Source organism: Rhinolophus sinicus, linkage group LG03 (genome assembly GCF_036562045.2).
Source record: "Rhinolophus sinicus isolate RSC01 linkage group LG03, ASM3656204v1, whole genome shotgun sequence".
NCBI lineage: Eukaryota > Metazoa > Chordata > Mammalia > Chiroptera > Rhinolophidae > Rhinolophus > Rhinolophus sinicus.
Genome location: NC_133753.1, coordinates 175,368,280 through 175,395,797, shown reverse-complemented (window position 1 = coordinate 175,395,797; position 27,518 = coordinate 175,368,280). Strand labels below are relative to the sequence as shown.

The window sequence follows — 27,518 nt, the reverse complement described above, 5'->3', positions numbered from 1 at the left end:
CTCTAATTGGTGGGGCACAGTGAAATTAGCTCCTGGAATTAATTTCAGTTCAGAGCCATTGTCTAGTAATCCCTGAAAGGCCTGATAATAGCCTTTTCCCCAGTGGACAGTTCACATGGTAAAAGGCCTTAGGTCCCTTTGGGGAAGGTTAATAGTATAAATTTTCATTAGTGTATAGGACTCCTTCCTCAAGAGGATTCCTCCAAGAATGCTATGGATTAAATATTTGTCTCTCCAAAATTCATATATTGACTTCTGATCCTCAATGTGATGATATTAGGAGATGGACCTTTGGGGGCAGGGGGGAATAATTAGATCAAGAGGGTGGAGCCCTCATGAATCAGATTAGTGTCCTTCTAAGAGGAGACACAAGAGATGATCTCTCTGCTCTGCCATTTGAGGATACAGTAAGGAGATAACCATGAGCTAAGAAGAGGGTCTTCATCAGAAAACAACTATGCTGGCACCTTGACCTATGACTTCCCAACCTTCTGAACTATGAAAAATACATTTCTGTTGTTTAAGCCACCTAGTCTGTGGTATTTGTTATACCAGCCCAAGCTGATTAGGACAAAAATTGATACCAAGAAGTGGGGTGCTGCTGAAACAAGTACCTAAAAATGTAGAAGCAGGTTTGGAATTGGGTAATCAGTAGAGACTGGAAGAGTTCTGAGGTGCGTGCTAGAAAAAGCTGGTAGTGCTGTGAAGAGACATGTAAAGCAGTTCTGGTGAGGTCTCAGAAAAGAGAAGAGCTGTAGAGGAAGCTTCTGTCTTCTTGGAGAATACATATAATCACATACAGAATGTGGGCGGAAATATGGACAGTAAAGGCCATTATGATGAGTTCTCAGACGGAAGTGAGGAACATGCTATTGGGCAACAGGGCAGTCTTTGTTATAAAGTGGCAAAGAATTTGGCCGAGTTGAGTTCTTGTAGTGTTCTGTGGAAGGCAGAACTTCAAGCGATGAAATTACATATTTAGCTGAGAAGATTTCTAGGCAAAGTGTTTAAGGAGCAGCTTGGTTTTCTCCTAAGTTTACAATCAACTACAGTTTGTCTCCATCAACCAGTGAATGGGTAAAAAAAAAAACTGATATGTGCATACAATTTAATAGTATTCCATATCATACAGGAAAAAACTATTGATATGTATAGCAACAAATGTGGATAATAAAAACATTTATGTAGAGTAGAAGAAGCCTTACACAGAAGGGTACGTTTCCATTTATATGAAGTTCTAAGAGAGGCAAAACTATGTTGCGGAAAAAAAATCAGAAGAGTGGTTGCAGGGGTCCAGGGATTGACTTGGAAGGAACATGAGGGAACTTTTGAGGTAATGGTAATAATCTATCAGGGGTACTAATAGTAATTGAGATTACCTGCGATTTGTTAGAAATGTTAAGTTCTAAGTCTTTACCCCAGACTTAATTAATAACTCTGAAAATGGGGCCATCATTCTGTATTGTAACATTCTCTCCAAATGAGCTGATGTAAGCTGGAGGTAGAGAACCACTGTTCTGTATCTTGGTTGGAGTTTTGAGTTATAATGGTGAATGCACTTAACAAAACTGAGCAAATGTACACTAAAGCTTTGTACATTTCATTTCATGTACATTTTATCTCAAGGATAAAAGGGGTACACTGATGTCTACAATATACTTTGAAATGCATCAAAAATAAGATGGATAAAGATGTGTGTATGTATACATAGTCATATGCATACATATATACATATACATACTCATAGCATGAGTAAAAAGCTGGTTTAACATAAGCGTGTGTGTGTGATGTAACAAAGGAGAAGAAATAGGAATCATTTCAGAGAACAAAGGCCATTTTTTATATAAGATTTAATACCTTTGAATGATAACGTCTAATAAACTAGGAATAAAATCTGACAGAGTAACCTGTAAAACTGAAAATGAAAATTATGCAAAATGGCAAAATGATAAAAGAGATGTCATCAAAATCAGGAACAAAAAATATTCATCGAACAGGTCAAGGTGATTGTAAAACGTATGGAAAAGCAAAGATTTGAAAATAATTGTCACTTCTGAAAATGCAGGAGCAAGGAGCAGTGAGTGAGTTGCCTTACCAAAACAAATATCAGGACCTAGTTTTAAAGATACAGTGAGAAGATTGTACGTACTAAATAGACCAATTGAACAGTATACAGAGCCCAGAAATAATTTTCTGCGTATATAGGATATAATTACTATAAAACAGAAGTGGCACTGCAGTTAATGGGGAAAGGATTTTCAGTAAATGGGCCTGGGACAATTGCCTGTCCATAAGGAATTTTGTTTTAAATTGATTCCTACTTCAACAGTCAATGCGATATACATTAAAGGAAATCTTTAAAACTTTTAAAACAAAATAATGTGTGAATATATTTTTCACTTTTTTGTAGGGAAGGATTTCTTTTTTGTTTCTTTTTTCTTTTTTTTTTTTTAAAGGAGGACGCAGCTCATACATGGCCATGCGGGGATTGAACCCGCAACCTTGGTGTTATTATCACCAGGCTCTAACCAACTGAGCTAACCAGCCACCCCCTGTAGTGAAGGATTTCTTAAACAAGTGACAAAAACCATTAACCTTGAAAGATTGGTAAATTTCACTGCCTTAAAATGAAGAACATTTAGGAATTAAAAGATATCTTAAAGAAAGTGGAAACACAGGTCACAAACTGAGAAAAGATACTTGACACACATGTAACTGAGAAAGGATCATTTTAAGAAGATATAAAGAACTCCTCCTACAAACCAATATAAGTCAAAAGACCCAGTACAAAAATAGGTAAAAGTTACAAATAGGCATTTCATAGAAGAAATAGCACGTATGGCCAATAAGGTATTCAACCTCATTAGTAATATGGGAAATACAAATCAAGACCACATTTTACATCCATTTGACGGAAATTGAGGAGTCAGATGACAACAAATGATGGAGAGAAGAGATGTATTAAATAGTATCTCTTAAACACTGCTACTAATTAAGAAAATATTACAACCAAGTTTTCAAAATAGCATTATTTCATAAAGTTGAACATTTGTATGTCCCATGACCCAGCAGTTCCACTGCAATGTATATACCCAATAGAATCCTGCATCTGTGCACCAAAAGACAAATGAAAAAATGCTTGGTATACCACTGAAATTGTAGTTAACCTGTCTTCAGAAGAATGCATAAATGAATTGCAGTATAGACAGACAGTGGCCTGTTGTATAGTAGAGGAAATGAATAAAATGCAGTTACATCCAACAGCTTGGGTTAGATAGTGACATAATGAGTCACTAAAGGCAAGAAGATGTAGAAGACTACATCCAGTATGATACCTTTTAGAAAGATGAAAATCAAGCAAGACCATAAACAATATACAGCTTAGACAATTTTTTAAAGCAAAAAAATTGTAGAATTCATCATAGTGGTTACCTTGAAAGTAAGACAGGAAGATGGGGTAAGAGAAGGAGCTACTAGAAAATGTAAATTATTGGAAATGTTCTTGAGTTGGGTTCACAGTGTATCATTATATTCATAAGTAAATAAAAGGACACATGGCAATACTGATGAACCAAAATTTATGGTTAATACTTTTATGTATACTCGATGTCTTGGAGAGGAAGAGGAAAAAAACAGGGATGAGGAGATTGTTTTATACTCTTGCCTGAAAGTGACAAGGCCAGCAGGTGATTTTAATAGCTGCTTGAGGAATTAAGTTATGGCGCAGGAAGAGAATTTGCTGTTCAGAGTTGAAATTGGGTAAATTGAAGTCTTCTGCTTTGATTTACTTCTTTGAGTTGGAGGGAGGGGGCAATGTATGTGTTGTGTTATTCTGATTGCTATTAGTTGGTTTAATCATCCATGCATCTTGTAGTGAAAGTTTAAACGTGCACTGTCCAGTACTAGCTGCATGTGTTTTATTTAAATTAATTAGCCACATTTCAAGTGTTAAGTAGCCGCATGTGACTCATGGCAACCATATTGGACAGCAGAGATACAGAACATTTCCATCATTGCAGAAAGTTCTAGGACAGCATCAGAACTCTTCACAGAAATCAAATGCACATCCCAACTCTTTTAATATCCCCAGAATTATATTAGCTAATCTTTATTAACAAAACCGATATATATCAGATGACTTTATCATTGACCTCTTATTATGAAAGATTGGGTTGGTTTGTTTTGGGGGGTGAGGTGAGGGGTTTTGGCTGTAGTTAGACTGATCTCCTTTCCTTATCTCATTATTCATAACACTTTTCTAACATTTATTAATAATTTGGTAAAGGATAACTCAGAAGAAATCTAGCCTTATATTTTACAATTACAAAACTTAAGGTGCAATTCAGATGTAATTGCAATTATATAAAAGATGTAATTAACCCATAATATATTTTTTTGAGACATCAAAGGATTTGGTATAATGAAGAATGAAATTCTCATTCTTTAAAGTAATTCAACTACTGTGTTTCTCTGAAAATAAGACGGGGTCCTATATTAATTTTTGCTCCAAAAGACGCATTAGGGTGTATTCTCAGGGCATGTCTTATTTTTTCATGTACAGCAATCTACATTTATTCAAATACAGTCATGTCATCATCTTCTGGAACATCGTCATACATACTAAATGCATCTGTCTGGCTGACAATCTTAACTGGGGCTTATTTTTGGAGTAGGTCTTATTTTCGGGAAAACATGGTAGCATTGAGTGGTGCTCTTAAAAGAAGGTCACCTTCCTCATTTCTCTCATATCCTTCCTAAGATCCTATATACAGCAATTTAAATACTTTATAATAAAATTGTTTGAAAGTGTTTATGAATTACTGGTTTATAAGTTATTTTAAAACATTTGTTATGTATTTTTGTTTAATTTGCATTTTCAGTATTAAATTGTTAATGACAAATTGAAAAGCTGATTATTTATGGACACATTTAATGTGTTAGTATTATTATTGTTGCCTGATGAATAATTATACTGGGATTTTTTATTTTTTATTTTTTGATACACGTATATAGTTGTTGAAGTCCGAAGAGGATTCCTCATATAAACCTGTGAAGAAAGCTTGTACTCAACTTGTTGATAACCTAGTTGAGCACATTCTTAAATATGAGGAATCTCTAGCTGGTAAGACATTTTGTATATTGGTCATTAAGTTTGTTTTATAAGATACTGTAAGATACTTTGGCACATTTCTTATTTTTGCTTTTGACTCTGCTTAGCCTAACAGTGAACTACTCTTAAATAAAATCTGTTTTTTGTTTGATGTTGCAGCCTTGATTATATTGTTAAGGTTGTCTAAGATTATCTAGAGCGGTCTAATAAAAGCATAGGCCTCATCCCTTCCACGTATCTCTCAGTACCATATAATTTTAGGTGTCATATTGAACAGGAATAAAAGTAAGTCCAGGGGCTAATACGTACTTAGCTAATTGCACTCATCCGAAAACTGTTTGCTATGTTTTAAATCCTATAAAATTTTCTCTCAAAATGAAATTATTTATTATAAAAATGTTCTTAAAAGATTTGTGATGCATCCCTAATGTCATTTATAATTGTTATATAAAATGTGTTTAATCTTGAGCTAGAAAGCTGTCAATATTTTTTAAATTACATTCCTTAAATATTTAATATTTTATATGATCTATCCCATTATTTTCTAGTAACAAGTCTGAAATTATTAATCAAAATGTAAATAATTATAGAAAACTATAAAAGTCATCAACGATATCTGTTGCTTAAAGCACACAAGATTAGCATTGCTTTCCATTGCCTGATGTACATAAATGAGAGACAGTAGTCAGCTTTGGTCATTCTCCAGAGTTGGGGGCCAGTTGCCTCTTACAGAGGCACATTTATGGCACCTGAGGAAATGTTGATACCCTTTATATTTTATGCAGTTTTTTTCTTTAATTTTTTTTTTTTTCATTTTCCATTTGTACCTCTTTTTCTTTTTATCTCCTTGTTCTGTTTTTCCCTGTTTTTCCCTATCCCAGATTTTAAGGGTGGTACTGTTGTTACTTAATGTTAAAAAGTTGCTAATCTCTGAAAACTAATTTGCCACCCAAGAACATTTTCCTTTCAGCTGAACAGCGTTTTATTTTCCTTTCTAATATAGCACTGGCCCAGCTTCTTCATTTCTCTCTTCCACCTTTTAACTCTCTCCTACTACAGCAGCATCTTTTTCCCTAGTACCTTTAAACACAGTATCACCTCAGCTAAATTGGTTTTGTCCCCTTTGCTAACTTTCTTTTCCATATTCGCTTTCATCCATTTTTAGATAAAACCAACACCCTGTTTATCCCTAAACTTCCCAACCTTTTTCTACTTTTTAACGTCATTCCTACTTCCCTCAGTGTAAAACTTGCCTCCTGTAATGCAGCCTCTTTGTCCTTTATTGTTAACATATGCAATTTATATAATGAAGAAAAATGAAATGCAGGAAGTATAGTATCATAAGAAATACTAATCTATTATATTGAGGCATGTTCTGAATCTATTCAGGGGATATTGATTAATTTAAATAATATTCTGTATAATTTCCACTGCCTTGTCATATTTTAGTGTCTTATTTCTTGTTTGTTTTTCCAGACTCTGACAATAAAGGTGTGAATTCGGGAAGATTGGTAGCTTGCATAACCACTTTGTTCTTATTCAGCAAAATAAGACCCCAGCTCATGGTTAAACATGCCATGACTATGCAACCATACCTTACCACTAAATGTAGTGTAAGTATAGAGCTGTCCTATTTTTCTGTTTTATATAAACCATGTACTAAATATTTTAAATTTAGAATTCACATTGTGTCATTCACATTTTCACTGACAGATCAACTGTGTCATGTACTTAAGTACATGTTCTAATATTTGTGGCAAGTTATCTACAAACATTATTTTCCTGATATATTAAAAATAAAGTTCAGGCTCCATTTCTTTTTAAGATCATCAAGCCAAACCCTCAGTATGTCCTTAGTAAATTGTGACTATTGTTAACACCTCAGAGGTGAATGAGGTAGAGTTCCTGTCATTGAGAAATGTACTGTCTTTTAAATTCTGAATTTGCGTTTCATTTGTCATTTTTAGTATATTTTATTTTAAACATTTTATTTATTTGTATACTACCCCAGTATATTAAATATGGAAAATCTAGTATCATGTCAGAAATGTTAGGCTGTTAATATTACACATACATAGTATGTTTTCCTAAAATCAAATGTGAAAAATAAAACATTGCTCAAGTAAAATAATCCAACAATTTATATGACAACATACTAGTGAGTTAAGTGACTTATTACAAACACTACATTTCAAAATACTTCACAAACTTCAAAATGTAAATAGTTTTTCACTTACTATGTTCTCAGTGTTCCTAAGGAGCTAATTTTAACGATTTTCTCTACTAAATTTGTTTTGCTGCTATGATCATTTTGTTTTGGTGATCTAAATTAAAAAGTTCTAGATGAAAATCTCAGGATGTCCTTAGAAATGCTAGGAACTGAGGAAAGTACCAGACGATAAATATAGAAAAACAGCATAGTATTTCTGAGACCCTAATTCTATCTTTAGGACTTATATTGCATCCAGAAATAAATTGATTAATATGTAATCTGTGGCTAATAATAATAATAGCTTATATTTATTGAGCATAATGCCAAGCACTGTGAAGAACTTAGAGTACATTATCTCATTTACTTTGTGAAGTAGTTGCCATTATTATCTGTTTTACAGATAATGAAAACTAACTTGCCCAATGTCGCATACAGCTAAGTAGTCCCAAAGCTGGAATTCAATCCCATGTCTGTGTGCCTCTGCAATCTGGACTATAATGTAATTTGTATAAATAGTCCTCGTTTGAACCAATATTTTTTGAAAGCAAGGTTACTTTGAAAACATTTTGTACATTTTTTATGCATATACATATACACAGAAATATAAAGTTTTATATAAATGCAAGTAATAGTCCCCTTGTTTGTAGGGAACACATTCCAGGACCCCTGGTGGATGCTTGAAATCACAGATAGTACTGAACCCTATATATACTACGCTTTTTTCTATACACACATATCTTCTCACTTAAAAGAAGCACTTTATGACTTCTCTTTGCATATCTGAATTGCCAGCATCACTACTCTTGTGCTTTGGAGCCATTATGAAGTAAAATAAGGGTTACTTGGGCGCAAGCACTGCAATCATGGGAGATTCAATCTGATTAACCAAGATGGTTACTAAGTAACTAACGGGCAGGTAGCATACACAGTATGGATACACTGGGCAAAGGAATGATTCACGTGCTGAGCAGGATAGAGCAGGACAGCACAAGATTTCATCACGCTACTTTAATGGCACACTTTGTAAAACTTAATGAATTGTTTATTGTGGATTTTTCCATTTAATATTTTTGGATCGTAGTTGACCCCTGGTAACTAAAACCATGGAAAGAGAAACCACAGATAAGGGGACTACTGTAAGGCCACCTCATATACAATAGACACCTTTTTCAATTTTTTTTTTTTTTTTAATATATTCTGCCCCATCTTTATTCCTCCTCATCGCAGGATATGCAACCTCAGTATCCTTACATACTTTATCCATGTTTCTGTAATTGTGGATGGATATATATATATATATATATATATATATACACACACACACACACACACATACATACATATACACACACACACACACACACACACACACACACACACACACATAAATGGTTGACCAGGTGTTTTTTTTAAGTCAGGTCATGTTTATACATTTCAGCTAGGCATAGTTGCTAATCTCAAATCACACAATATATATCTAATTCATTCTTTTGAATGTCTACATATTACCTATTGTATGTCTGTCCTGTGATTTATTTAACCATTTCTTATTTTGGCAGGTATTACATTGATTGCTGTTGATAGCCAGTACAAATAATTTCTTAATAAACATTCTTATTCAAATACAGTTGACCCTTGAACAACACAGGCTTGAGCTGCACGGGTCCACTTTTATACGGATTTTTTCAATAAGTAAAATAGTCGGCCCTTAGTATCTGTAGGCTTCACATACATGTGTTCAACCAACCATGCATTGAAAACTGTTTTCTCATTCCCAGCCATGGTTGGTTGAATTCACAGATGTGAAGGACCAGCTGTATTTAAGTTTTTGGAGGGCCAAAAGCTACATGCAGATTTTTGCACAAGTGTCAGCATCCCTAACCCCCATGTTGTTACAGGGTCAACTTCTTTTAAATACTGATTTTACTTTGGGCGGAGGGAATAAACTCTGAGAGATGGACTTGCTAAGTTGAGGAAATTTGTTTTGGTATTGGTTTTGGTTTTTGATAGATCTTGCCAGATTGGTGGCGGACACCTTCTATAGCGTCTTTGGAAACCAGTACAGACACTGTCATTTTTGCACTCTTTGCCAGTCTTACAGTGTAAAGGAATGGCTTATTGTTGCTTCATTTCCCTCCCCTGATTTCCAGAAGGTTGAGTACCTTTTTTATATTAGCCATTGGACTTGATTTCCTGTGATTTGACTATTCATATCATTGGCCCATTTTACCTTTGAATTGTGGGCCCCTTTAAAAAAAAAGTACTCTATAATCTAAATGTTTTAGATATTGAGCCATCTTATATTCATTTCAAATATTTCTTAGTATTCTCCTGCTCTTTTCCATTGTGATTTCCATATTTATTTTAATTTTTCCTCTAAATTTTGATACATGTCTCTTGAGTTTTCAGGCCAGTAACATTCAAAAACATGTTACTACATTGTTTTAAAAAGTAAAGTGTTAGCAGTGATTCTCAAATGAATTTATCTTCTATTTTTAAACCCACTTTATCTCATCCCCTATTGCTTAAAGGGGGTGGGAGTAAGAGGTGGCAGGGAATGAAAGGATTTTTATGTTACTTAGAAGTATTCATCTAACCTATTTTTTTTATTTAATCCTGAGGGTATGCTGAAAGGAAAGATAAATGTGAGGATCGGAAAGTTTTTACCCAGTGAGATAATAAGCTCAAAGAGTCCAAAATAAGTGTCAATAACCTGTTGCTAAAACGAAGGAATGGTAGTTTGGCTAAATATTATAAAAACATTAGTTTGACAGCCTTACTCTGCAAAAAAAAAAAAAAAAATCGTAACTTTGGGTGCCTTTGAGTAGGGGAATTGGGTGACTAGAGGACAGTGGTGGGAAAGAGACTTTTTACTGTAAATCCTTTAATACCTTTTGATTTTTTTTTAAGATGCTTTACCTACTTTTTTAAAACCTGCTTAGTTTTTAATCAAAGTTTTAAAACTCTTAAAAATTTAGTTTTCATGTAATATTTTAAATTTCAAAACAAAGAAGCCTTATACCTATTTCTGGGAGTCTACATTTTCATCTGTCATGTAAAGGGTTACGCAATTTGTATAAATACATACATTTGTATAAATACAAAATGAGCTTCTCAACTTCAGCAGTATTGCCATTTAGGGCCAGATTATTCTTTGTCGTCAGGAATTGTTCTGAGCATTATAGGATATTTGGCAGCATTGCTGGCATCTATCCAGGAGATGTCAGTAGTACCTCCACTACACCCCTGTTGTGACAACAAAAATGTCTCCAGATATTTCCACATATTTTGGGGGACAAACTCAGCCCCAGTTGAGAACTACTAGGTTAACATGCCCCAACCGAAAAATACTAATCTTAAAAACTGTACCAATTTTAATAAAATACTCTGTTAATGTTTAAATACCCCTGTTGAGAATTGAGTTGTGTTGCATTTCGGGGGAAAAAAAAGAATAACTGTAGCATTGTGATTAAGTGACCCCAAAGGTCACATAGTAAGTTAGTGGCATAGCTAGAATACAGATACTGTCTGATGCTTTCCTCCATACCTTAAAAAAATTTTTCTGATCGTTTTTGTTACTTAAATTTTATATACATAATACTTCAACCCCAAAATACATAAAACTGTATGTAGTTTCTTTTGAGATTTTGATACTCATAAAGCACTAATTTTATCCTTATAGACACAAAATGATTTCATGGTTATCTGCAATGTTGCCAAAATCCTAGAGCTGGTGGTACCACTGATGGAGCATCCAAGTGAAACTTTCCTTGCCACTATTGAAGAAGATCTAATGAAACTGATCATCAAATATGGCATGACTGTAAGCATTCAGTTTACCATCTCTGTATTGATTAGTATGTAAATCACAAATGATATCTTAATCACATGTAGTTACCCCGTCTTTAACTTTCGTCTAAACAGTAACATTTTTTGTATCTTTTAGGTAGTGCAACATTGTGTGAGCTGTCTTGGGGCAGTTGTAAATAAAGTGACACAAAATTTTAAATTTGTATGGGCCTGTTTCAACAGATACTATGGTAAGTTCAGTGGCTGGGCTTGAATATTATTCTGCTAGATCCTGCAGTGTGTCCAACTCTTTTAACACATCTGATACTAGCATCTAGGTAATTGTAAGAAGTGTGATTGTCCTCTATGGTCCACTCAGAAGCCGTATTTTCTAGTATCTTTTGTATTCTCTTAGTAACCCAATATGATTACTTCAGAAATCTCCTCATAAGTAAATGTTGGTAAGGTTTCTTCCCATATGTAAAATAAAATTCAAATGTTTTTTACATTAATTCTTTTAGGCTTTAAGGAGTATCTTATAATTCTAGACATTTAATACTTAAGGACCACTAGAAAAACACAGTTATACTTCATTAGCAGTTATTATTGAACATAATAATTCAAGGATAAAAGGTTTATTATAAATGTTTTTACTTTATTAGGTGCCATTTCAAAATTAAAAAGTCAGCACCAAGAGGATCCAAATAACACTTCACTTCTAACAAACAAACCAGCACTTCTGAGATCCCTTTTCACTGTTGGAGCACTATGTCGGCATTTTGATTTTGATCTGGAAGATTTTAAAGGCAATAGTAAGGTAAAGATCCTACTATTAATTACTTAGCATGTGTGACCCTCAGAACTGAAAGTGAATATAATGATCCAAGATGAAAGCTGCCCTAGAGTAGTCTGATTTTATGAAAATTCTGAGACAATGCTACTCAAAACATGGTTCTCAGACTGGCTTTTGATCTGTGAACTGTTTGTCACTGGTCTATAATAAGTTTAGTACGCACAACTTATGTCAGCTTTGTAATAGCAGACACACTGTTTAGGTCAGCAGTGCTATATTTTTTCACTTTTCTCAATGAGGGTGCAGTACATTAGTTACATTCTGGCTTGAGCTTCTTTGTCACAGACCTTTATTTTGAATGCCATGATTCTAAAATATATGGATTTATAAACTTACTGGTGATTTATTCTTTAGTGAAGTTCACATGTGGAAATTCTCATTGTTTGCTTTTAGGTATTTTTTTCATTTATAGTTGAAAACTTATCTAAGTTATTCTTCTTTATAATATGGATTTTCCCCCCTTAGGTTAACATAAAGGATAAGGTACTTGAACTATTAATGTATTTTACAAAACATTCAGATGAAGAAGTACAAACAAAAGCCATCATTGGTCTAGGTAAGTTAAGTCTACATTTCTTTATAGTTTTTAGTTGTTTGAGAGGTTGAACAAATTTTAAAATATTATGAGTATAAACTATTGATTTATTTAAGTATGTTTCTATTCGCTTTAGGATCTGTTGTATAGAATATAGGACTGGGGGTTAAAATACCTGGGTTCCATTCCTGGCTCAGCCAGTGACTTCCTGGGTGACCTTGAGCAAGTCACATGACTTCTCTGTTCATCAGTTTCCTTGTTAGTAAAATAGAGATAACAATACTATCGCCTACCCGACTTCATAGGGTTTCATAAGAACATTTATTAAAGCACTTTGGTAAAGAATAATGATTTAGACGAATTTTGTGCTATTGCATATGTTTAAATTGTTCTTTTTCTTTGTGCAGCTTTGTTATTATATGTATCTGCCACTTCTAGTTAAGACAGTGGACAGTCTTCACAGACCTTTATTTATATAGAAGCACATGGTAACCAACCCAGAAGGAACAATTTGGATGTATGCCTGGCCCTTATTTTTCCAGGAGCATTGATGTAGTAAATGTGTGCCTTTGCAGAAGGTTAGGGTTTGTGGCTTATCTGGAAGATAATGGAATATGGAGAAATATGAGAAGGATTAGCATTAAAATACCTGAACTGAATGTACTTTAAAAAAAATTATAAGAAGAGCACTCTGTCCAGGTTTTTGGGTTTTTTTGTTTTGCTTTTGTGCAAATACAAGTAAAGCTACTCAATAAGGTTAATAGCTTATTTTGAAACTTTATTTTGGTAGGATTAAAAAGGTTTATAATTTAATATGCATGGACAATCGTTTCTAGTAGTCTTTTGAACTAAAATGAGTAATAAAAGATTCTGAGTTACCCAAACCTCATTTAAATGTTTACTGATTTCTTTAAATAAGTTTAAATTTTGTTATCTTATTCCTCCTCCATCCTTTTCTGAAAATTACATACAGCAAAATACAGTAAAAATTCAGATATCACTTACTAGGGAGTTATATTGGTTCAGTATTACTTTGAAGCCAAATGTGTGCCTTTGAATGAATGTTCAGTCTGGACTTGAGCTATTTAAAGTGGCAAAACTAACAGTGGTACATCTAATTCAGAGAAAACATACAGTTGACCCTTGAACAACACAGGTTGGGGGCACTGACCTCCACAGAGAAGAAAATCCACTTACAACTTTTGACTCACCGAAAAACTTAGTTGTCCCTCGGTACCCATGGGGGTTTGGTTCCAGGAGCCCTCACGGATACAAAATCCACAGATGCTCAAGTCCCTTATATGAAATGGCATAGAACAGTGCATAGTCGACCCTCCATATCAGTGGATTCCCAACTGTGCATTGAAAATAGTGTTTTCGATCTGTGGTTCATTGAATTAGAGGTTGTGAAACCCCGGGATTCAAAAGGCCAGCTGCTGTATATTTATTGGGAAAAAAATGCGTTAAAAAAAAGAAAAAGGAAAGAAATTCATGTGTAAGTGGACCCCCACAGTTCAAACCCGTGTTGTTCAAGGGTCAACTGTATGTAAATTTAAAGAAGCAGTACTATCCAGAAAATAGTGCTTTAAACTAGTTAATAAAAGACATCTTGCCTGGGCCATAGTTATCCTGTGTGACCTTGGGCTAGTTATCTGATCACTCTATGCTTTGAGTTTAGTTCATTATTTGGCATCAATAATACCTGCTGTCATCAGGGATCTTCATTTTATCTCACATAATTAAGCATTTTATACAAATAAACATGAATAATAGTATTTTGCTACTTATTAACTTGTGGTTATAAAATTCAGCTTTGTGGCTTCATTATAATGCCATATGAGAAATAAATGGAAGACTTTTAGCTTTAGTTTATTTTAGAATTATCCTGTTTCATCAAATGAATATATTTCCTTTTTTTTTTTTTTTTTTAAATAATGCCAATGTAGTACCTTTTGCTAGGGATCTAAAAATGTTTGCAGACATTACCTCTTAAGTCCTGAAAACATCCCTTTGAGGTAGGTGGGTGGTAAATATTATTGTCCCCATTTTACAGATGGAGAATTGAGGCACAGAGAGATTATGTGACTGACCCAAGGTCACACTACAAGTCAGTGGTGGAGCCAGAAATAGAACCCAAGACTCCTGACTCCTAATCCACTCCCCTAGCCACTAGGCCCTGCTCCCTCCTCAAGGTTTCCTCTTGTGTGAAATTCTCCTTTGAAATGCAATTTCTTGTTTTTAATTCATGGGGAAAGAAGTACCTGCTCTAATGCTTCTCTAGGTAAGGCCACAAGCATATTCTTCTAGTCATTTTAAGTTTTAATATTTGAAATAAGGAGCTCTTTATATAATTTATCAATATTTTCATTAAATGTTATATTTACTTTAATATATATCAAGAGATTTTTCTTTTCTTTTCTTTAGGATTTGCCTTTATTCAGCATCCAAGTCTAATGTTTGAACAAGAGGTGAAAAATCTGTATAATAATATTTTATCTGATAAGAACTCCTCAGTAAATTTAAAAATACAAGTGTTAAAAAACCTCCAGACCTACCTACAAGAAGAGGATACACGTATGCAGCAGGCAGATAGAGACTGTAAGTAAAAATATTTTTTTTTCATTTCATAGTGTGACTGTAGTTAAGATACTCTGACTCATTTTTAATCCAGATACCTAAATTTCATTATCTATTAGATGAAGGAATTCAGTTCAGAAGGAGTCCTTAAATCCATAGCTAGGCTCAAGGGCATTCATAAACTCCCCAAAATAGTTTGTAAAATATAATATATGAGCAAACATTACCATTTTGAGGGAGGAGAGGTGTTATAGTTCCCATCAGGTTCTCAAAGGCTACGACAGAGACCAAAACATAAAAAACATACAGACTAAAAGCCCAAATTGAGTCAGAGCACTAGCTATAACATTTTGTGCTTTTGGTTGTGGCCTAATTTGATGTATTTATAAGTAAAGTTTAATATACATGTTCTTAATGTTTACTTCCTTTTGTAGGGAAGAAAGTTGCAAAACAGGAAGATTTAAAAGAAATGGGTGATGTTTCCTCAGGGATGAGTAGTTCCATCATGCAGCTTTACCTCAAACAGGTGCTCGAGGCGTTTTTTCACACCCAGTCAAGTGTGCGCCACTTTGCCCTAAATGTCATTGCATTGACCCTAAACCAAGGTCTTATTCATCCAGTTCAGGTAAGTATGTTTCAGTAAGCAGATTTACTAAAAGAGCCAGATTTGTTGTCATTTAATGACATTATGCTTAGAGAATAAGTAGTTCTTTGTGCCTCTTAGGTAATTTTTTTTTTACTCTTAAGAGTCCAAGTTTTAGTTTATCTCTTAGGTTGTCATAACTGCAAAATACCCTTATATTCACAGTGTTGTCTATATGAAACAAACTTCTGATTTATGTTGGCAGAGGATGTACTCAGAATCGTGTTCTAAGTAGGGATGATAGATCTGTTTTAGTCCATTTTGACTCTTATCCCTAAGAACCAACAGCATGTAATGTCAAGAGAGTTAACTGGGGTTAAGAGTATAATCTGTTAAAAAGGGTAGATTTTAGTCCACAGAAAGTAAATAATATAACCTGAGCTCAATTCCTTCATCTGTATATTAGAGGTAATATCAACTACCGACACCTCAGCACATTGATGTGAGGAATAAATGGTGTAATAAAGATATTAGTATTTCTAAGGATTGGCAGCTAATACTGATGTAGTATATACCATCTGACATGTTTGGGAGAGACCATAGGCCACAGAAGTGAATTTATTAGATAACCAAAGCCCATTATCCTTCAAGATTTTTATTTTGGCTATTTATTGTGTAACTTTTTCTAAAATATGCTATATGTAATCGTCAAGATCACTTAAAATGTACAGTAGTAAGTTGAGACTCAAATTTTTGAAATACTTAGAGCTCTTTGCTGGTATTCTAAATGGCCTCAGGTGGTTGTGCTTTTTTATTACATCTGCTTTTTTAAACCTTTCTTTTAAATTTCACACTTACAGAAATACTGCACGAGTGGTACAATGAACTTCTTTATACTCTTCACCTACGTATATTTACCATTTATTACATTTTGCCTCATTTGCTTTATCTCTTGCTCTTCATACATACACTTTTTTTCTGAATCATTTGATAGTAAGTTTCAGATACGATGATTGTTTACCTCTGATCTGAATTCTTCGGCATACATTTTGCAAGGATAAGTAAGGACTTCCATAAAATCGTAATACAATAATCAAATTCAGGAATTTTAGCATTGATGTATTATCTAATACACAGTCCATTTTGTAATTTTGCTAGTTTAGCCAGTTTAGTAGTGGTGTTTCTGACTTTAGAAGTACAATAAATATGGCTGTTACCAAAATACTTGTTATCCAGTCATTGAAGCCATATCAAAAATAATCTTTATGGAAAGAAATTTATATTTTCCTAGTTTTGAGAATGGAAGACAAATTACTTTTTGCCCTATGTTATCTTTATTATTATTATTATTATTGGGGAACAGTGTGTTTCTCCAGGGCCCATTAGCTCCATCCAACTTGTCCTTCAATCTAATTGTGGAGGGCGCAGCTCAGCTCCAAGTCCAATTGCCATTTTCAATCTTTAGTTGGACCTGCCATCCCATGCAGGAATTGAACCTGCAACCTTGTTGTTGAGAGCTTGCTCTCTAACCAACTGATCCATCCGACCTCCTCTCCAGAAGCTCAGCAGCAGCTCGTTGTCAATCTAGTTGTGGAGGGCGCAGCTCAGCTCCAAGTCCAATTGCCATTTTCAATCTTTAGTTGGACCTGCCATCCCATGCAGGAATTGAACCTGCAACCTTGTTGTTGAGAGCTTGCTCTCTAACCAACTGATCCATCCGACCTCCTCTCCAGAAGCTCAGCAGCAGCTCGTTGTCAATCTAGTTGTGGAGGGCGCAGCTCATTGGCCCATGTGGGTATTTAACCAGCAACCCTGTTTTTCAGAGCTCGCACTCTAACCAACTGAGCCATCCGGCTGCCCTGCCCTATGTTATCTTTACATAGCAATTTCAGTCAAGCTTAAAAAATTCCTGGATTACACATTTGTAGTTTGTCATAGTCTTAAATGGATATTCTTAGTGTGGGAGCCCTTTATATTTAAAGCACCTTAAATTCACACTGAAATTGTTTTAAGTTTCACATCGTTTTTTTGCTGTGCTCCAGTGTTTTTTTGGTTGATGATTTTTGTTTTTGCTTTAAGCTAGATTTAAGGGAAGATTAATCATTTTTAAAATAACACTAAAACATGGCATTTAAAGGAAGTCCTATAAAGCTAGATATATTTCCCAGATATGCAGAGTTTTAACATGTTAAGATACATGCAGAGCTTTTACTACCATGATGTCTTATGTCTTATGAATCCTATATTTTTATTTCTAGTGTGTACCTTATTTAATTGCTATGGGCACAGACCCAGAACCAGCTATGCGGAACAAGGCTGATCAGCAGCTTGTGGAAATAGACAAAAAATATGCTGGATTCATTCATGTATGTATTCTTAAATTGTATAACCTAAATTTAAACATCTTTCTTTGGTAACTGTCCTGCCATATTCATATTAGAATAAAATACTTTGCTTAGTATTACTTGTAAATATGCAACTAAGTTTGTTCCGCAAGGTGTTTATTCCTGTTTAAAATTAACTCTTAAGATTGAGCTAGAGGTAATAGTCTAGCAAGCTTGCCAGCATGCATGGGTTCTAATCCCTGCTATGTGATCTCGGCAGTAATGATTCCTCTAGATCTCGATTTTTTTCTTCTCTAAAATGAGGGGATTTCAGTAGATGATTTCTAATGTTCTCCCAGCACTTACATTGTGTGATTTTGTGATTTAAATAATCATACCAGATAATGAAGTTAGCCTCAGACTGTAATGCTCAAAATATATTTTTAATTTGACTTTTAATTTCTGTGACAAAAATGAGGCTTTTATTGATTTCAGATGAAAGCAGTGGCTGGTATGAAGATGTCTTACCAGGTACAACAGGCAATCAACACATGCCAGAAAGATGCCGTAAGGGGTTTCAGACAAGATGAGTCCTCCAGTGCTTTGTGTTCACACCTTTACTCCATGATCCGTGGAAACCGCCAGCACAGACGAGCCTTTCTAATTTCTTTACTCAACCTCTTTGATGACACAGCAGTAAGCACCAAAAATCTTATTATTTTAAGAAAATAAAAGTTTTATGAATTTTATGTCTAAAGTAGTCACCAGTTTTTAAATATTACCATTTTAGTCAGTAATAGTGACTATATTAAATGTGTGGTTCTTTATGTCTTCTATGTTAATTACAAGGCATGCAGTCAAAATTGAACGGGAAATTTTTCAAGAGAATAAATGCAATGAGGGATAAAGTATAATTATGTCTGCATACTGAGTATCTTATAAACTTTGATGACAGTTTCTTTATGTATACCTTTAAATAAGCTGTGTCACTAAACTATCTCTTTGGAGGATGGGTTACATACATATATACCTACATACATAACATACATACAGTGAAATTTCACTCGTTTCTGTCAGATTTGAATATTGTTAGAATAACTGTTCTAGATATTTGGCTGCTGCAATTCCTACTTATTCAACTTGACTTCCTTAATGAAGAGCCTACATTTGTGTAATTATAATTTGACCCTTTGGGCTATTGCACAAATGACATTTTTCTGAACCATAAGCCAAGAAAACAGAACATCCTGTTTTTTAAGCTTATCTCTTAATTTATTCATTCATTATACACAAATATTTATTCAGCACCTGCTATATGGTAGTTATTGTGCTAGGAGGTGAACAGAAAATAGTAAATATAAATAGGACAGATATGGTATCTGTCCACATAGAGCTTATCAACTTGTCTATGGGTGTGTAAAGCTTTAAAAACAAAAGAATTATTTTTCTTATTTTAATCACTTGATAGCTTGAGTTTGTTGCTGTTTTAGCACCAAATTTTTTTTCTGTAAAGCAAAATTAAAATTATCAAAACGTAGATACCTTACTAACCTCTTCTTTTCAGTATTACGTGACATTTTTGGATATATGATCTAGTAAATAAATACTACAAACATCTAGTCCAGAAATACTTGGGATATAATTTAATCATCATTACCACACCATCCTCCTCATATAAGCATTAAGCTTTCATTTTGTGTAGGACATTGTGCTAGGAGTCCAAAAAGGTACGATACAGTGCTCTTGCCCTCACTGGGTCTTATCTCCAGTTGGGGAGATAGGACACAAAATAAAGGAAAGATACAGTAGTTAAGGTCAGCATATCCTGAGTACCAGGTGGTTTGTATCAATGATACCCCTCTAGTTCTTTGTCTCCTGAGTTTCATTCCTGTGTGGTTTCATTGCCTGCTGTATGTCATTAGTTTGATGTTCTGTTACCTCAGCATGTGTAATGATAAATCCAGCTCTCATCATGCAGTGATTTCTTCTTACTACCTCCAAGTCCAACTAAATGTCAGAAGAGGAACGAATTACTGTAGGCTTAGGGGGATTAGATAAGATGGATCTACTATTTAAGGAAAGGGTAAAAACATGAATAACGGTACAAAGATAAAAATGTGTGGGAAATAATAACTTGTCATTTAGAACAGAAAGGTCATAGTGAGACATGGTTTATGGAGGGTCCTATAAACAGTGGGAAACCATTGAAAGTGTTTGAATAAAGTGATAAGGACAGGTTCCAAAGAGAATTTTAGAAACCGATCTTTTTAGCATTGTGTTCACATTGAAGGTAATAAGGACTTAATCTATCATGATGACAGTAGGAGAGAAAAGAATGGATAGTAAGAAAGGAAAGAAGAAATGTTGGGAGGAAGGAATAAATAAGACTATGTCAGTAGAATAGTCAAAGTATAACTGGAATATTTTTGTCCTGAACACCTGAGAGAATAATAGGATTGTTCCTAAAAGCAGTTTGAGAAGGAGTTGGCTTGGGGAGGACATAGAGGAGGAATAGTTAGAGCTCAGAAGAGAGACAACTAAGGACGAGGGTTTCAGGAAGGAGAGAGTGAATAATAGCGTCTGATGCTACTGAGAAGTCAAGGAGAATAAGTAAAAAAGAAATAGGGTGGGATACTTGGTGGACAGAAACAGTTAAGCATTGAGGCACAAAAGCATGATTTTAAAGAATGGTGGGGAAAACATGGGAGGAGCAGCCCTTGACTAGTCTTTTAAGAAGTTTGATTTATGAAAGGAAGGAGCAGTCTAGGACTTTCTTATGACCAAAGTTGAAGAATTTCAGAGTTTTTAAAAGGTTTATTCAGAGTAATCTTGAACATTCTCAGTTTTAGGAGAAAATACATGTATATAAATTATAGTGTTAAAACCAATAGATGAGGTAGAGATCTATGTCTGCATTTCCCCAATTTTAACGTAAGTGTTGATACATATTTAAAAATAAAAAATAGGATGAGAGTCTCATGAATACGAATAGCAAGTTTATTCCATGTGTCCTATGGGATTTTTGTTGCTGCTGCTGCTACTATTGGGTTTTCTATTGTTTGGATGGCAGGATAGGAGAGTGGTTTATTTTTTAAAGATTTTTTTACTGGGGAAGGGGAACAGGACTTTATTGGGGAGCAGTGTGTTTTTCCAGGACCCATCAGCTCCAAGTCCAGTTGCCGTTGTTCAATCTTAGTTGCAGGGTGCATAGCCCACCATCTCCTGTGGGAGTCGAACCAGGAACTTTGTTGTTGAGAGCGCGCGCTCCAACAAACTGAGCCATCCTGCCGCCCGGGAGCTCAGTGGCAGCTCCGCAGCAATTTGTTGTCTTCATTCTAGTTGCAGAGGGTGCAGCTCACTGGCCCATGTGGGAATCGAACTGGCAACCCTGTTGCCCAGAGCTCACGCTCTAACCAACTGAGCCACCCGTCCGCCCGAGAATGTTTTTTTTTTATTGCTGTTTTTTCTTTTTCCTTTTTTTTAAGCTATAAATGTTTTAAAGAAATTTAAGTTATTAATATGTCTTTCTGTTTATATTCTATATGATCATGAAATGCTGGAAGTCTCTGTTACTTCTTTTTAAAGCAACCAACTAGTAGTAACCATAATGTTTCCTTTAAGTCATGCCTACCTTAAAGTTTTTAGTGTGAAACTGTGTTTGCATTGTCAGAACAACTCTGATATTCTAAATCACATATACGTAGGAAACTGACAAATGTTTTATGAGTAGATGAACTTTTTTTTAACCCACATAATTAGTACTATAATTACCACTTATTTTTGAGGGCAGAATAGTAACTGTGTGTAACTGATCTCCACATGGGTTAAACTCTTAGAAGCACAATGGCAGATAATTATGAATTCATATGTATACTTTTTGATGTGGTATGGATTTATCCTAAAGATTCCATATACCCTATAAGAATATAGAGGGAATTCCACTTGGGTGCACCAAAAAGTTTCACCTCCTCTCTTCTTGAGGTACTATGGTATAAGTCATTATGAAATCTCTTTAAATGGGTATTAGATTATTTTATAAGATCCATTTCTGTCCCCCCTCCTCCCTTTTTCTTACCTCTGTCCCTCCCTCCCTCCCTCCTTCCTCTCTCCTGCTCTGAAACATTGAGGTGAAAGTGCCTATAATATTTTTTCTAAAAAGCCTTTTCGGATGGATTTCTATATTCACTAAATATGTATACCGTTTTTTTTTAAATCTACAGAAAACAGAAGTGAATATGCTCTTGTATATAGCAGACAATCTAGCCTGTTTTCCATACCAGACACAGGAAGAGCCGTTGTTTATAATGCATCATATAGACATTACCCTCTCAGTCTCCGGTAGTAACCTACTGCAGTCATTCAAGGAGGTAAGTTACACACATTACTATTCCTAGTGCATCTGTCAAAGTGCAGGCATGCTGTTATCACTGTTTTGTTTCTCATTGTTCTTTTTATTCTTTTCACAGGTTTCTTTCTAAATGAACTTACTGAAATCTGGGTAGTGCTTGAATTGGGGAGAAGTGGGTTGCCATTTCATTTCTATTAAGAAAGATCTAAAACTATTCCATTTCAGATCATTTAGGTGGATTGTGTGTGCGCGTGCGCGCGCGCGCTCGCTCGTATGGCTTGTCCTATTGATAAGCCATCCCACTTCTTTATTTCTCTCACTTTAAGCACTTGACCTTAAGTGTTTGGTGTCCATTCATATATTCATTTAAACCCCATTTAAAGCACCTTGCTATTCTATAGGTCTGGTAATGCTGTAGGTCATAATAGTATACTTGAAGAGATACATAGATAACATACCAAAAAAACCCACAGAAAATGTTTACTACTATTGCTTTCCGTATCTCTGAACAGCAGCATCATAATCAAGTTGGTGTATTATGTGCCCAAAACTTTACTAAATTTGTTATAAAACTTAGGTCTTCTCTTTCATGGTTTTTAGGAAGAAATGTAATTGGTTTAATTGTAAAAGCACCTGGAATAGCACCAGGCACATAGTTGGCACTCAGTAAATTCTTTATAAATTAATTGGAATATTTTCATGTGCCTGATGATACAAGTAGATCTCATTTTACAAAGTCATATTGCTCAAAACTCATCCTGATTAAATGAGTAAATCAGGGAGATTATTTCCGTACCTGAGGGTTGGATGACAGAGGTACGTAACCCTCGCTTCCTGGTGTGTGCGCCAACCCGGCAGCACTGGCCTCTCCTGAGAGCATTTAGGACTGAAGAACCTTGGGCCCAGTTTTCATAAAGTAAAAAGCAATAATATAAGTATTTAAAAAAAGTTGCATATTGCTGAAAAGTTCTTGACAGGGAGAGTTTGATAGAAGCTGGGGGTGTTCAAGCCTATGGTATTATTCCCCAGTTAAATTACAATTACTGCTTTTTTTAATAATGGCTTATCTATGTACTAAATTGATACTTTTATAACATTTTTATTACTTTACTCTCCTATAAGAAAATTATTTCCCTTCGAATGATATTTCAGAAGGGTTTTTTCCTGGGGTTAGGGTGGGATGAGTGGTCAGCGAAGTGGATTATGTATGATTTTATTTAGTCTTAGAACCTAATAAAGGTTATATCTCCAGTCATTTATGGAAAGGCAGAGGGTTTTAGTATATAAACTATTAATATAAGGATGGTTTTAGAAGCTGTTAATGGAGTATATGTGTATTTGTTAGTGGTATTTTGTTTTTATTGTTTTTCAGTCAGAATAATTTCTTTTTTTTTTTTTTCCAGTCTATGGTAAAAGACAAAAGGAAAGAGAGAAAATCATCACCTAGTAAGGAAAATGAGTCAAGTGAAAGTGAAGAAGAAGTTTCCAGGCCTCGGAAGTCACGGAAACGTGTAGATTCAGATTCAGATTCAGACTCAGAAGATGATATAAATTCAGTGATGAAATGTTTGCCAGAAAATTCAGCTCCCTTAATCGAGTTTGCAAATGTCTCCCAGGGTATTTTATTGCTTCTGATGTTAAAACAACATTTGAAGAATCTCTGTGGATTTTCTGATAGGTAAGGTTTTGTAAGCAGGGAAAGAAAATAAACTTTACTCTGTTAAAATAATAAGGAAATATGAAACCCAGTTTTGATTGCACTCTTACTTTAATATTGAAAGTGCCTTTTTAAAAAAAGTTTGTTTCTTTTTATTTATATAGTATTTTGTTGTATAATTTTTCCATTCTGTGTTTGAACAAAGGAAAAGCATATTCCTTTACTTAATATTAATGCATTATAAGTTAAAGAACTTATTTTGTTGATTTCTTTAAAAAGGTCTTATTTGAGAATTAGTCTAATCTTAAAATAGATTGCAAATTTAAGTGTTTAAAGAGCTATGAATGAAGAATAGATGCAGACCAACTAAACTAAGCTCTAACAGAACCCAAATAGTCTTTAATGTACTCTATAGGTTAAGAGATAGAAAGTACTAATAGTGAATGCCCTGAAATTTTATTCACCATTAGTCACTGTAGGTATCTCTTTCCTACCTGTACCCAATGAATTTTGGTCATTTTTCACATTCATTGCAACCTTACATAAGGAATGACAAGGTCAAATGTTCATAGGGGACAGATAATGAAATGAGTCAAGTGGATCTGGTAGAAGATAGGTCACTAGCCAACTCAAAAGACAATGTTTCATCTAAAGGGCTCAGATATTCATCAATTTGTTGCCACAGACGAGAGGGGGCACAAAATGAGGTCAACAGCTTCTACTTTTTCAAGAGAAGCTAGATAATCCAGATCTTTATGACCCATATCTTGACGTTAAATGTTGGCAACTAATTCAAAGTAATTTAAAACCTTGAAAGGTCTTGGGGCAGTGCTAAGAAGTTAGAAAGATTTTAAGCAGAGTTGTTAATAATATGGTTGTAAACAATCATTCTGGCTGCTGTATAGGGAATAAATAGTGCAAAAAAGCAGAGAAGGAGTTAAACCAATTAGGTAGTATTGAGTAATTATATTAAAACTTAAAACTTCTAAAATTACAATCATGGTATTAAAAAGTAGACACGAGAAAACTACTTTCATTTAAATGATGTTTGTATTCAAGACAAATACTGAGGGAAACAAGAACATTATTCTTGTTAATCTTTGCCTTTATGTCTTTACTTCCTTTGTTAAAATTATATTTTGCGTCCAAATCACTGGTTGAAATTTGTATGACTAAAAGTTTAATTATTAGTAAATAAAATTTAGGAGTAATTTAAATGTAAATGCCTAAAAATTTTTTTAGTTATTGGTTCTGTTTTTCCTAAACAGTAAAATTCAGAAATACTCTCCATCTGAATCTGCAAAAGTATATGATAAAGCGATAAACCGAAAAACAGGAGTTCATTTTCATCCCAAACAAACACTGGACTTCCTGCGAAGTGATATGGCTAATTCCAAAATCACTGAAGATGTGAAGAGGAGTATAGTAAAACAGTATCTAGATGTGAGTAGTAAAACCAAAATATATTTCCTTCTAATAGCTTTTGTGAAAAGTAAATTTGGGGAGGGAGTTGGTTACCCTCCTTTACATTGAAGGTAAGCTTCATGAACTATCAAAATTTTTCTCTCTGTAGTTATAAGGAATTACTTTAACCTTGCTTTCCAAGGAATGACTTTCAGCTTGCTTTCCCATTTCACCCATTGTATCATAATTATTTTTTCTTAGAAAATGCCAGCCTACCACTAATTTTATTTTAGCAAAAATGAAAGTTTTTTAGGCAAATTTTAGGAAAAAGCCATGCCCATTTATATATATATTTTTTATTCAATGGATTATTACATAGTTTAAATTTCATAAAAACGGTGAAAAGTTATCTTTCTACCCTCTTGAGCCATTCTGTTCCTCTCCTTTCTGGCAATCAATATTACTACTACTTTTTCACGTGTTCTTACAGAAGTAATGCAAGTGTGTGTGAGACAGGGAGAGAGGGAGAGAGAGAGTGTGTGTGTACATATATACATACATATATATTTGTCTCTATATATACTCAACAAGAATGTGAATGTATATACGTATAAAATATGCTTTTAAAATATCTTTAAGGATAGGCAAATTTATAAAGACAAAATAGAATAGAGGTTACCAGGAGCTGAGGGGTGGGAGTAATGGGGAGTTATTGAATGGGTACAGAATGAATTTCTGTTAATGATAAAGTTTTGGGACTGACAATGGTAATGGTTGCACAATATTGTGAATATACTTAATGCCATTGAATTGACACTTTAAATAATTAAAATGGTAAATTTTATGTTCTATATATTTCACTGCAATTAGATTTTTTAATGTTATAAATGTTGTTAAAGACTGTCTTAAAAAATAAAAATGAATCTTTTTAAAGCAGATAGCAGAACATAACTAATAACAATTTTTTTGATCCAGAATGAAACCTACACAATGTTTTTATATTATTCGTAGACTGCAAACCTTTAAAGTTGAAAATTATTTTATTTCTCATTTAAAATTATTCAACATCCTTTGCTTCCTCTTGTACCCTGTTTCCCCCAAAATAAGACCTAGCCGGTCAGTCAGCTCTAATGTGCCTTTTGGAGCAAAAATTAATATAAGATCCAGTCTTATATTACGTAAGACCCAGTCTTATAGTAAAATAAGACCAGGTATTATATTACACTACATTACATTACATTACATTACATTACATTACATTACATTATATAGTAAAAGACCTGGTCTTAATTTTTGCTCCAAAAGACACATTAGAACTGATTGTCCGGCTAGGTCTTATTTTCAGGGAAACACAGTATGCTCTTATCTTGACAGAACACAAAGAAGGCAGAAAATTTAAAAATGTCTATCAATTGTTAATCACCTGGTTGCTTTTGATACCTTTTACCAGCATCAGCAACTTCCTCCTTATGGGCCAAATCTGGCGTGTTTTTGTAAATAAAATGAAGTTCAGTTGAAACACCCATGCCCATTCATTTATGTATTGTGTAGAGCTGCTTTCACACCACAATGGCTGAGATGTGTAGTCGTGAGAGAGACTGTAGAACCTGCAAAGCCAAATACTGTCTGGCTCTTTACAGACAATGTTTGTCAGCCTAACTTGGACAATAGCTCATGTCTATTTCACCCACACCCAAACTACTGCCATAGAAAATATTTAAGGAAAAAAAAATTTAAAGAAAAGGAAACATGGAGGGATTTGACAGTCTTGTTTGAAATACTTAACTTAAAGTATGCTTAACTTAAAATTCTAAATATCTAATTCTTGTAGTTCAAACTTCTCATGGAACATCTGGACCCTGATGAAGAAGAGGAAGAAGGGGAGGTGTCAGCTAGCACAAACGCTCGGAACAAAGCAATTACCTCGCTGCTTGGAGGAGGCAGCCCTAAAAATAATGCAGCGGCAGAGACAGAAGATGATGAAAGTGATGGGGAGGATAGAGGAGGAGGCACTTCAGGGGTGAGGCGGAGGAGGAGTCAACGTATTTCGCAGCGTATTACGTAAAATGATTTTTATGTGCTTATATATGTCAGTCTTTTAAATGTACACCAAGTAATGTAATACT

General features: G+C 34.4%; 1 protein-coding gene across 3 annotated transcripts in view; it reads left to right on the top strand.

Annotated features, from left to right (window-relative positions):
- The window catches only part of NIPBL (NIPBL cohesin loading factor), a 188,307-nt gene that overhangs the window by 159,353 nt on the left and 1,436 nt on the right, over window positions 1–27,518 (top strand). For 2 of the 3 annotated variants that reach the window (XM_019737211.2, XM_074328993.1), the window contains 14 exons: window positions 5,014–5,122; window positions 6,587–6,723; window positions 11,005–11,145; window positions 11,269–11,362; window positions 11,774–11,928; window positions 12,430–12,520; window positions 14,924–15,097; window positions 15,511–15,701; window positions 17,918–18,025; window positions 18,479–18,679; window positions 22,204–22,350; window positions 23,735–24,009; window positions 25,257–25,431; window positions 27,224–27,412. In XM_019737211.2, the coding sequence (XP_019592770.2) occupies window positions 5,014–5,122; window positions 6,587–6,723; window positions 11,005–11,145; window positions 11,269–11,362; window positions 11,774–11,928; window positions 12,430–12,520; window positions 14,924–15,097; window positions 15,511–15,701; window positions 17,918–18,025; window positions 18,479–18,679; window positions 22,204–22,350; window positions 23,735–24,009; window positions 25,257–25,431; window positions 27,224–27,412 (2,187 nt within the window). Of the gene's footprint in view, window positions 1–5,013; window positions 5,123–6,586; window positions 6,724–11,004; window positions 11,146–11,268; window positions 11,363–11,773; window positions 11,929–12,429; window positions 12,521–14,923; window positions 15,098–15,510; window positions 15,702–17,917; window positions 18,026–18,478; window positions 18,680–22,203; window positions 22,351–23,734; window positions 24,010–25,256; window positions 25,432–27,223; window positions 27,454–27,518 lie in introns of all 3 variants that reach the window. The other variant, XM_019737212.2, reaches the window with a different exon arrangement.